General features: G+C 40.1%; 1 protein-coding gene across 1 annotated transcript in view; it reads right to left on the reverse strand.

Moving 5' to 3' along the window:
- The window catches only part of SRP72 (signal recognition particle 72), a 33,681-nt gene that overhangs the window by 4,821 nt on the left and 16,176 nt on the right, over window positions 1-12,684 (reverse strand). Inside the window, exons 7-16 of the mRNA XM_002717161.5 lie at window positions 12,240-12,364; window positions 12,088-12,145; window positions 9,411-9,542; window positions 8,173-8,301; window positions 7,064-7,136; window positions 5,325-5,389; window positions 3,796-3,891; window positions 2,829-2,932; window positions 2,616-2,693; window positions 1,727-1,864 (exon numbers count right to left, since the gene is read on the reverse strand). Of these exons, the coding sequence (XP_002717207.1) occupies window positions 1,727-1,864; window positions 2,616-2,693; window positions 2,829-2,932; window positions 3,796-3,891; window positions 5,325-5,389; window positions 7,064-7,136; window positions 8,173-8,301; window positions 9,411-9,542; window positions 12,088-12,145; window positions 12,240-12,364 (998 nt within the window). The remainder of the gene's footprint in view (window positions 1-1,726; window positions 1,865-2,615; window positions 2,694-2,828; window positions 2,933-3,795; window positions 3,892-5,324; window positions 5,390-7,063; window positions 7,137-8,172; window positions 8,302-9,410; window positions 9,543-12,087; window positions 12,146-12,239; window positions 12,365-12,684) is intronic.

Genomic DNA, 12,684 nt, shown 5'->3' on the forward strand with positions numbered 1-12,684 from the left:
TTATTTTTTGGACAATATACAGCATAAACCTATCACATAGTGTATCTTCCAAAGAAACTAAACCTTAGTGCCAGAAACTAACTAAAATAAAGATACTCACTGAAAGTACTGTGCTAAAATGTAAAAGCTTAAGTTAATGTACATCTTAATGACTGTTAGGAGGAAAAGAAAAAGAAGACTAAAGATTAGAAAATAATTATGTCTTCTGTTTTGGAAGAGAAAAAAATTCTGAGCATATTTAAACAAGAATTATTTAAAAATCCACTTAAGATTTGACTTGAACTTCTTTTACTTTGGGTTTCCTGGAAAGGCTTGAAATTGGAATCGTAATAAAATGGAATTTGAAATAATGTAATAGCTTTGAGATTCCAATTCCTTATTAAAGTATAAAAATTTATCGGGGCCAGCACTGTTGCGTAGTGGGTAAAGCTGCTGCCTGCAGTGCTGGCATCCCATTTAGGTGCTGGTCCAAGTCTTTGAACCCCTGCACCTGCGTGGGAGACCTGGAAGAAGCTCCTGGCTCCTGGCTTTAGACAGGTGCAGCTCCAGCCACTGCGGCCAACTGGGGAGTGAAATAGTGGATAGAAGACCTTTCTCTCTCTTGTCTCTCTGCCTCTCCTTCTCTCTGTGTAACTATTTCAAATAATATTTATATAAAAAATTTATTACATTTGTAACAAAGGAAGTAAATCACTGGCTAAGTGCTTTCTCTCGCCCATGCTCTATGCATCCTAAATCAAAAACAGATTCTTAAATGCTGCTCTGCAGGTTCTACTGTGTTTGGAAGAAAGCAATGGCAGAAACAAAGAATCAGAATTTGATTTCTTATAAGTAAATGAAACTGGCTTATCATTCCTCCAAAGAAGCATAAACCATCTGAACTTTAGTTGAGGAATGCAATGATGTCCTAAATGAACAAATAATTTTCAGGTAAAGTAGGAGATATCCAGTCTAGGGAATAATATTCACAGAATGAAGTATGTCTTTAAAAAGGGGGGGGGGGGGCACTGTGGCATAGCAGGTACAGCTGCAGCCTGCAGTCTCGGCCGCTCCACTTCCCCTCCAGCTCTCTGCTATGTCCTGAGCCAGCAGCAGCAGCTGGCCCAAGTCTTCAGGTCCCTGTACCCGCATGGGAGACCTGGAAGAAGCTCCTGGCTCCTGACTTTTGCATCAGTGCAGCTGCAGCCACTGTGGCCAACTGGGAGTGAACCAGCGGATGGAAGATCTATTTCTGCCTAACTCTGACTTTGAAGTAAATAAATAAATCTTTAAAAAAAAAAAAAAAGAATGAAAAAGAATGAAGTTATGCCTATATTAGTACCTAGAGAGATCCCTATGACTTCTTAAATGAAATCAAATTGGAAAATAGTATGTACAAAATAATCTCCATTCTATAAAAAAGACAGAACAAAACATAACCAAAAAAAAAACCCCAACAATCTAAGAAAAATATTTGTAAATTACCTGTTTGTATAAACACAAAGACAAGATTGGGAAGGATATACTAAATACCAGAGGTTAATTCTGGGCTGGAGCAAGGGGAGAAATGAGAACTAAGAAGTGGGCCCAGTTGAAGAAAAAGGAAAAAAACAAACAAACAAACAAAACAAAACAAAAAAAACACAGGAGCCAAACTTTAGTCCAGTGGAGTTTCTGTGAGAGTGTGTTTTCTTGCCATACAATTTAAAATCAGCAGTGAAGAGACTGTTACAGTGAAAAGCATTACCCTTGCTCCTTTGGCTGGCTGTCTCCAGTAACTTTTCCACCCTTCTTCCGAATGTATGTAGCACCAGGAGAATTTTCAAGAGCCTCCACGTCCACCTTTAGAGACATACTGTCTGATGAGGGCAAGTGTTTACTCAGACTGGGATGGAACAGGAGTTCAGGAATATAATATAAAACATACATGCATGTCTGACAATACACCCATGTCCAAAGAGAAACACCCTATCTCTTCTTCACTGAAAGCAAAACATGTTCTTGAATCTCCTACAGAGTAATCAGTAAGCCCTGTCGATTACACAGCAAATATGCAGAACGGTGATCTCGAGGAGTTGTAACCTTAGCATCTACTCCTTAACTCTGTGACACAGTTCAACATGGTGGCTCAACAAAGCTCCGTTCCAAAGCAAGCATCAAACTTAGGAACACAGACTTACTCACTGCAAAGGCTTTGACTTGTGGTGGCTGAGTATCCCCCATCCCAGCCCAGTTTCGGGAACAGTCTCATTAAGGCAGTATGTGTGTTTCCAGCTGTAAAGACACTGAATTCTCACGTCAGCAGTGACTGAGACGAGCTTATGACCCACACAGTTTATTCAGAGGAACGTTTTAAAGCCATGAACCATCCACTTAACATCCTTTGTTTCTTTTGCTGCTGAACTTGAACTTGGAAGAATAGAAGCTGCTCCCTCCTGCAAACTTCATTCTTGCTTCTGGATGAAACTATTCCCCAAACTGTATCTACCACTGCATTTTTCAATTACATGGGCCAATAAATTCTCATTTTTGGCTTTATTAGTTCGCAGGCGATTTTAAAGCCCAGTGAAAACAGGCACTGGCAGAGCACTTGCGTGGTACTGGGGCAGCTGTCTGGAACAAAACCGAAAGGATACGCTTTTGCTTTCTCTGGATCTACAAGTGAGTAAGCAGAAATAAGCTGTGCCAGCGTGTGAATATCTTTGGGATTTTGTCTAAAAGGAGAAACAAGAAAGTTACTGAACAGTTCACAAAACTGGAAAAGGAACAGACACAAGTAAAATAACCTCCTCATATCAAACAACAGCAATGACAAGTGGACGTCCACATCTCCACCTCCCTGTGCTTACTTCCAGAGCTGTTCTAGGTCACTAATGGCCTCCTTTTTCCGCCCGTATTTGAGTTTGAAGTTTGCAGCTTCTCTTATCAAGGACAAATGAGCAGGAGATTTCGGCTACAGTTTCAATGAAAAGAAAAAAAAAAGTTTTAAGGTCATTATCTGCAAGTCAATGACGTTATATTCATTAGACCTTCAAAATGCATCAGTCCATTAAATTCCTCATCTAAAATTTTAGTGAATGCCTGAAACAACAAAATCATTCACATATATACAGGCAGGGAGGTAGACAAATTAGTACAAGTAACTACCAATTTATCAATCTGCAACACATCCCAGTTCTATTAAGGCTGCCAACCAAATCTTAAAGACACATCACTGCAGTTCTCAAACACTGAACAGTTCCTGGTCACTGATGCCCCTCTACCACCAACAGTGATAACGGCACAAATGCTGCTTGTGTCGTGTATGTTTCTGTGTAAGCTGCATGCTGTGGCCGAGAGCCCCGCGGTGGGAAAGGCAAGATGCTCCTGTCAGACGGAGACACGTAAGCAAGGATTTCATGTGAACTCTTGCAATTGTCACTACTACTTTTTGGCTCTGCTCCCTTACATGCAACCACATACTACAGGTTAAATACCCCTTACCTAAACTGTTTGGGACCAGATATGCTTCAGATTTGGGAGTTTTTTGAAATCTGGAATATTTGCCTAGACTTTACTGGTTGATCCTTAATCCAAAAACAAAATGCTTCAAACTTCAAAACTTTCTGGTGCTTGGAAAGTTTCCGATCTGGACATCTGGGTTAGGGATGCTCAATTTGTATCACTCCTTCTTATTTCTTGAGATTATCCACACAGGAACAGGAAAAGCACAAATGAGCCCCCCCGCCCTCAATTTGTAGCCATCATTCCAAGTACGCTTATTTGTGCCTGGTATACTGAAAACTGTCCTCATGATGCCTCACTCTGCTTACTTACCTGCTGGTTCTGATACCACTGGATAGCTTGGGTGAAGACCTCGATGGCACTATCAATGTCTTCCTCATGGCTGTACATGGTCACTAACGCAGACACCTACCCAGCCAAAGATATAAATAAGTAAGTAAAACTCTTCCTTCACTCCAAGAATACACTTATTGAAAATGAAAAACATGAAAAAAACAGCAAATGAGGATTTCTAGGCTTTCTGCCAGCACCAAGTTCATCAGAAAACTCTTCACAGAATGTAACTTTATTCCTAGATAGATTATGAACAGTGTTTTCCAAATATGAATGTAGTTACCTAAAAATACACTCTGTTCAGCAGTGCTAGTCCACCGTCTGACAAGCACAGAAGGTGAAAACAAGCACGTAGAAACGTCTACACAGCAAGACATTGCTCAACACTGAGGTGTGTGATCCGTGAGTAAATGCTAGTATAGTGGACTGCCTGTGAGGAGTCACATGGGACTTGAGCTACATACAGCCAGTTCAGAGCTTGCCTAGGGGACAAGCAAGGAGGGACGTATGTCTGATGGGGCTGGGGGATGGGGCTAAAGGAGGAAGAGGAGCAGTAGGAGATAAGGATAGAAAGGAAACAAAAAAAAAGTTGGATCTTTAAGAAAAAGCAGTAAACTAATAAACTTCTAGATAGACTGATCGGGAAAAAAAACAGACACAAATAACTAATATCAGCAATGACAGAGGTCTACAGATATCAAAAGGATATCAATTTAGGTTAAGAAATTCCCTACCCAGGTCTGAGATTATTTGAGGTTGGCATTTAGTGATAACATAAGACCTAAACAGTGCCTGACACATCTGAATACCAAGGGAATATCACAAACTTTCAAGCCAATAAATTCAATAACCTGCATGAAATGGATAAATTCCTTGAAATGTAACAGAAGTTCAGACGTTAAATATTACAAACATTTTATTACAGCCATGTGGTGGATTTGATAGTGACATCAAATAATTGCAGCATGATACCTTAAATACGAGTCTTCAAGAGAAGGCATCACCATAAGACTGTTGCACATTTACTGAGTGTCAAACACAAACACACTGTGTTCGAGGACACAAACATAAAGTAAACAGTTCCCATTCCAGACATCCCACTACACAATGACGGGAGACACATGCTTTCATGGCTGTATTAGTAATCTAAACTTTAATACTTGAATAATCAGAGAACAGTAGGCCGCTTTTACTACAGTGTTTAACTCAAAGAAATCACAATGACAACATAATAAACACAGTTTGGGTTCAGCAATTCCCTACACAGGTCTGAAGTGATGGGAGGCTGACCTTCAATGATATGGCCTAAATATTATAGTGCCTGGCGCTCTGACTGGGTAATAACAAACTGCAAACCAGCCCACAGCTGAGTACTGCATGAATTACATTTCTATCCTTCTGACTATATTGGGATATAAGCAGAAATTAAAATACAGAGAAACATCATACACAGAGACAATCAACTCTACTACTTTTTCAGTCTTGTAGCACTTTATTTATAAACTCACCATGCCTGGTTTATGCTTTAACTTCTCTATGCTTCTCAATATTAGACATGCTTTGGAAATATTACCTTAAGAGATTAAAAACAAAATCAGTATCACATTGAAGAAAGTATATTACAGGGGGAAAAATAACCACAACATTTTACTTTTGCCCACTACTTTCCCTCAGGACAGCAGCCCTGAGTTGTAACATCTCTACATATACAAGCTCTGGGGACGTGGGCATAGGGCACTTCACTTAGTTACTCTACAGAGCAGGAAAATGAGTTCTAAGGAAATGATACACCTTGCTTACACTCAGAAAGGAAGTTACTGGCAGAGCTGTTACCAGAGACGAAGTCTCCAAATGCCTAGTCTATTGAGTTCCATTTCTTTACAGTTAGATTGGAACATTAAGGTGCGGACTCTTTCCCTAAAGACCTTGAAAAATGTTAACTGTGGACATCAGTGCAACAGAAAAGTCATGGTGTTGAAATTCTGATTTTCCCACTCACCGCAAACCTCAACAATTTAAACCTGTCAGTCTTTAAAAGCAAAATAAACAAAAAACCATGACAGACTCTCTCTCAGTAATTTCAGAAAGATGAATAATCCATGCAAAAATAAACTAAAAATCGGGTATGGTAAGAAGATAAAGGGGGGCAAGCAAAAGAAAGAGCTGGTAGAAGAAGGAAAAACAGGGAGGAGGGTAAAGAAATGTGAGAATGCGGTTAGCAGGAGCTCAGCAGGTTTCTGAACACTGTCTTCATTACCGCCCACTAAACAGACTTTTCCCCCAAATTTCCACTATCTCCCCCCCTCCATGAAATTCTCATTTCAGTTGGCATAACATCTAAAATTCTGACTGAATATCACTTCCACCAAAATTGAACGTTCCATACCAGAGCTGTGTGATACAACTTTCTACGACAAGGGGAGCTGACACTGGTGCTATCCAATATGGCAGCCACCAGCCTTAGCTTCCGCACTGTAGCTAGTGAAACTGAGGAAGTGAATTTTAAATTTTGCTTCATCTTAATTTAAACTTATAATAGTTACAAATGGCTAGTGGCTACAATATTGGACAATATACCTCCAGATAATTTTTCAAGGTACATTCAAAATCACAAAGGTCACACAGCAATGCTGCCATCCCATATCAGAGTGCCAGGTGGAGTCCTGGCTGCTCCACTTCTGATCCAGTTTCCTACTAATGTGCCTGGGAAAGCAGCAGAAGATGGTCCAAGTATTTAGGACTCTGCTACCCATGTGGGAGACCCAGATGACGTTCTTATCTCTTCGTTTTGGTCTGGCCCTGCCCTGGCTGTTGCGGCCATTTCGGGAGTGAGCCAGCAGGTGAAGATACCTGTCTTTCCCTTTCTCTCTCTGTAACTGTACCTTTCAAATAAATAAATCTTTTTAAAAAATAGCACGGTAACCCCTTTCTTATTTCAAGCGAATATTACATACTCAGTAAATCTGTGTAAAATGGCTTTTTGGAATGATAGAGCCTTTTGTTTCGACTGTCAAAGCACAGACTGAAAATCATTCTAACAATTTAGGAATTAACATAAGAAAAGGGTCAACTAGTTCATTACTCAATCTGTTGGACGTTATACAATCTAGCTTCATGTTTTAAACACTACTAACTATGCTTTACCATTATGCATAATGTCTAAAATTATATAGCTCATAACTTCAGAATCATTCCAGCCCCATGGATCCATTATTTTAATGATGGAAATTATTATTATTTTTAATACCTTGAGAAATTTTCAACTGTGCCATGGTCAACTTAATTTCAGCTGCATTTTCTGGATGTTGATCTGAGAATTCCTAAAATTGTTTTAGTTGGAGAAAAAAAATCACATTTAATATACACAACTAGAAATTACTATTATCTAACCCATACAAAATTTTAAAACCAGTTGTTAAAGTTCTAAACTTTTGGTTTCTGGTCAAAATTTTAACTTGGGAAAAATTGTACTCGATGCCCACTTAGCTTTAAGTAAACTCTGAAATGACTACAGTAACGTCGAGCTTCCTAGACGTCGTTAACAGAACACTAACACAGATCACCACGCAAGGGCAGACGTCTGGCCCAGCAGTTGAGACGCCGGCTAGGACACCACATCCCACACTGCAGTGCTGGGTTTGTGTCAGGCTCTGCTCCCAACTCCGAGAATGCAGACGACTGGGAGGCAGCAGGGACGGCCAGGCAGTTTGGTTCTTGGCTCCTGGCTTTGGCCTGAAGGGTTTCTGGGCAGTGAACCAGCAAATGGGAGTTCTCTTTTTCTCAAATAATTTTGTTAATCAGAGAAAAAAAAATCACTGCACACATTTTTTTTCTTTTTCTTGAAAAAAGAAATGGTGATGCCTTACTGATGCTCCCTACTAGACAACTCTGCCTGCCACGATGGTCCTAATTTTACTCCATCCAACTTTTCAACATAGGCTTCTCAGGAACTTCAAAAATAATATTGTAACTGGTTTGGATTGATAAAAACCAAGTTAGCATCCTCGTAATTTTTTAAGGTTTTGGAACAGGACTCACTGGAGATTACATTATTGGAAAGGGAATTAAGCGGCTTCTTGTCATGTAAGCATAAAGCAAACCCCAAACTCATGTTAAACGGATCTCCAAACGAAAAAGCATTCTTCAGGGTCTATGACAAATTTGTATGTGGTGTAAATTTACATATAAGCTGCAACCCAAGAATTAAGTAAAGTGACACCGGCATTTGTCTCATGGTATGTTACGTTTCAGTTTGACATCCAAATTTAGAAGCCTGTAGGTCATTATAGTGCACCAAAAACGAAACAAGGCAGCAGCTATCTGACTTTTCATTAAAAATTCAAGTAATTCGTTTACCTGAAGCAGCTCTATTGCTTTTGCATGTTGCTTTTCACGGCAGAGCTGGGCAGCTTGGATTAACACTGGCAGGAGATGCTCAGGACTCTGCGACTGTAAACTGGCAGATATTTTGCGGCACTGTTCTGCCTGGAAGATGGTTTCCCCCCAACAGAAATGAGCTAGTTAATGAAAACAACCACTAAACGATCAAAAAGAGAGGGATGGGAAAATTAGTTCAAACAAAACAGTAAACAACGACCTGCCTGAGGCATAAGAATTGATTTATAGTATCTATTCTTCTGATTTGATTTGTGAAAGTCTTCAGTAGAGGTCAAGTGTTAACTATTTGCTTGGTGCTTAAAGGTGCTTAAGTAATAAAAAGGCAAAACACATCCAGTGTAAACATTTGCTTCTAAAACAGAGTGCTTAGGTGTCTTGGTCAAGTATTATGAGTAACCTGACACAATTCTAAATAGAAAAAACATTATCTCAGGGCTGGCGCTGTGGTGTAGTCGGTTAAGCCACAGTGCTGGCATCCCACATGGGTGCTGACTCAAGGTCCAGGCTGCTCCACTTCTGATCCAACTTGCTAATGCACTTGGGAAAACAGTGGAAGGTGACCTAAGTACTTGGGCACCTGCATCCACGTAGGAGACCCAAAAGCTCCTGGCGCCCAGCTTCAGCCTGGTCCAGCCCCAGCTATTGTGGCCATTTGGGGAGTGAACCAGCGGATGGAAGACCTAACTCTGCCTTTCAAATAAATAAAATAAGTCTTTAAAAACATTATCTCTCACTCTCCCAATAAAACTTATGTTACAGAAAGAGTATGAAATCAGAATTTAATTAGAATGCATGTTAGAACTGACCTCAACATTTACACAGTGTGATTTTACACAACCAAAATGAAAGGTGGATCATAAATCTATGATCATGACTGGCATTTGTGGTGACACCATTTAATTCAGAAAGATTGGACATGAAGTAATGAGAAAGTTATCTCATTTAAACATGTAAATATTGTTTTTTTAATCCTAAATGCCATCAACCCTGCATCTTTACCAAGAATTGGGCAAATAATTTGTTTAGGAAACAAAATGAACAAGTATGATATATGACACTTTAGAAAAGAAAAAAAGACATTTGCATGGGTTTAAGGCAAAATATACATAAAAATGCTAAGATTGCACAAATATACCTATTATTCTCATGCCATATGATAAAAGGATTAGTCAGGAAACCACAGGTCTATTACCCACCTGGTTTGTGTACATAGCAAGTAAGGCTTTGTTAAATTCTATAGCTTGCAGTTGTTTCTTGGAAAGCTTAAACTCTACACCTTCTGCATTGGTTAATTTCACCTTCTTCTTGGAGTCAAAGACATTTTGGTCCTGACAAAGAAAAGTTCATCCACCATTAACAGAATCTAAGGCTTCGATTCTATTAACATTCTAGGGCCTCATTCCTCTTCCAGTTAGTAATTTTACATAAGTACAACAAGTGGGCTTGAAGATGTCCACCTGGTTGGGTGCTTAGCTGTTAAGATGCATATAAATTTGTCTTGAACTCTTACTTCATAAAAGTGAACAGGATCTCTAAAATTCAAGTCTAACAGAATAAGTAGGCTTTCTATTTGTAGCTATGAACAGGCTTACCAATTCAGCTTGTTTTGAAGGGGCAATGAATAAGACTTTTGTTTGAAGCCTTTTGAAGAAAAAAATAATAGCATAAATCTTACAGGGTCTCAGGACTAGAAAGAAACCTAACTTTGCGATTTCTACAAGCTATGCCCTTTACTATTTAGATGACAAGCAAAAGTAATTCATTCCTCCTTTCAAGAGTCACTACGTAAGCACACCACTAAACAAACTTCAGTAATATATTCATGCTGCTTTTGATCCATGTTTAGCAGAAAATACTCATTTAACATATCTACTGTTTTTCCCTTCCTAAGGGTCTTCTCAACTAGGCAGAAGAACAAAGAAGGTGAATTTGTGAAATTTCTGTGTGGGCCGAATACAGTGCTAATGCCTAAAGAGGGTCCTGCTGAAAGCCACACACTCGGGGCCAGCACTGGGGTGTAGCAGGTAAAGCCGCAGCTTTGCCATGCCAGCATCCCATGTGGGTACCAGTTCGAGTCCTGGCTGCTCCACTTCCAATCCAGCTCTCTGCTATGGCCTAAGAAAGCAGGGCCCCTGCACCTGTGGGGGAGACCCGGAAGAAGCTCCAGGCTCTTGACTGGCCCAACTTTGGCCACTGCAGCTATCTGGGGAGTAAACCAGCAGATGGAAGACCTTTCTATCTCTTTTCAACTCTGCCTCTCAAAAAACTTTTTTTTTTAAAGACATTAGGTATTTCACATACTTTCCTATTCACAATCATGAGGGTACCTCAAAAAGTTCATAGAAAGTGGAATTCTTAAAAACCCTTGAAATCCATGCAGTTTTTCATATGTATTTTCTACAAACTTTTTAAGACTCCTCTTCTATGTTTCACAAAAAGAATCTGTCCTAATAAGCATTCCCACATTTGTAAATACAAACAGGTGTGTATGTATATACTCCTGCCAAGATTCAAATGTCAGCACCCATGTTTGAAAACCTAAAACCATGTTAATGGCCTGCACAATCCACAATTATTACTTCCTTTAATGCAATTATTGTGCATATGGGGATTTTCAACATTTCAGCAGGAAAGAGATATCATGAAGAGTAGAAGGGGAAACTTTGGAATCAGAACTTGAACCTGGGGCCGGCGCCGTGGCTCACTTGGCTAATCCTCCGCCTTGCAGCGCCGGCACACAGGGTTCTAGTCCCGGTTGGGGCGCCGGATTCTGTCCCGGTTGCCCCTCTTCCAGGCCAGCTCTCTGCTGTGGCCAGGGAGTGCAGTGGAGGATGGCCCAAGTGCTTGGGCCCTGCACCCACATGGGAGACCAGGAGAAGCACCTGGCTCCTGCCATCGGATCAGCGTGGTGCGCCGGCCACAGCGCGCCAGCCATTGGAGGGTGAACCAACGGCAAAGGAAGACCTTTCTCTCTGTCTCTCTCTCTCACTGTCCACTCTGTCAAAAAACAAAACAAAACAAAACAAAAAACAAAACAAAACAAAACAAAACACACAACCTGAACCTGAATCCAAGTTCTACCTCTTACTATCTTATACAAATTACTCAACTCCCTTTAGTGTGAGATTATCATACTCCGACAAACTGGAGACAAGGACAACCACCTACTAAGATTACTGAGAATGAAATAAGCTGGCACTTGAAAAATCACATGGCTTTCAAGAGAAATCAAATGTCAGACTTCCTTATTTTCTCTCAACTTGGATTTCAAATCTGAACTTGAAATGCTGTTCCACTACAGCGATGTTCCAAATGGTGGTTAATTTGATTGGTATGGCACCCTAAGTTAGGACCACCTATGTGTGGAGGCTTCCACAAGTCTATACAAAGTGCCCATTTCTTTGAGTCCCATTCTCCATGAACTTTTTGAGGCTCCCTCCCCTGTACACACTTGTAATGTCTTACAAAAGGTGAGGGAGAGGAAGGAGACAGGACCTGCCCTCAAAAAAAAAAAAAAAAAAAAAAAAGATAAAGAAAATCACACAACTGGTTCAATAGCTGAAAAAATTACATAAAATATACATGCGCCTAAAGTTTAAGTCCAAACAGTGTGTATCTCTAACAGAGAATTCTCCAAATGACGATAAACTGGGAGAAGGGGATGATTTTAAGGTCTGGAGTAAGTTTTTATTACTTAGATATTATTTACAGAATTATCATCATTATGAGAGTTGAGTAATACTCTCCAGTGTGATTTTACTACAACTGTCCTTTTTCTGTCATGGAAAAAAAGAACATTTATCTGAGAACACAGCTGGGGTAAACTGCTTTCAGTATAACTGGACATGTAGGAAGGACATGGACATGCCATACCTTGTTAATGGTAATGATGTTATTTGCAATTACAGCGAGTAATCCCACATCTGTTGGCCTGAGAACAAGAAGCAACAGTCAAAAGCAAAGAAAACATTTATAAGAAACCTCACCCCCCTCTAAGAGTCACTTCATCTAAATAATGCACTTACTTCAGTTTTATTATCTGATTGTACAGCTGCAAAGCCTCCTCCGTACGACCTTGAAGCTGCAGAATGTAGGCCATCTGACCGTGAATGATGGCCAGTTCTGCCTCTGGGTCCTCCTCAGTCACATCCTAAGTGGGAGAAGAAATATCTTTCTGCTGTAAATGTTTCAAATTGATGCACACATCTGTCCAGTGATCCAAACACCCAGAAGATGTACAATCCTGAGGAAGACAGCTAATTGCAGAAATTCTCCCACGGAGTCACCTCTTTGAAATTTAGGAAGTGCACCATAAGAGTAGTTTAAGTGAAAATGGCACAAATGTTTTGGAAGAACACGGCAACAAACTCAGGAATACCACTTATTGATCATTATCTTCTAATTCATGAGAATGAAAAAAACAGTATGAGAGATCCAGCACACAGGGGTTGGCACTGTGGTGCAGCAGGC

The sequence above is a fragment of the Oryctolagus cuniculus genome, chromosome 8 (genome assembly GCF_964237555.1).
Source record: "Oryctolagus cuniculus chromosome 8, mOryCun1.1, whole genome shotgun sequence".
Taxonomy (NCBI): domain Eukaryota; kingdom Metazoa; phylum Chordata; class Mammalia; order Lagomorpha; family Leporidae; genus Oryctolagus; species Oryctolagus cuniculus.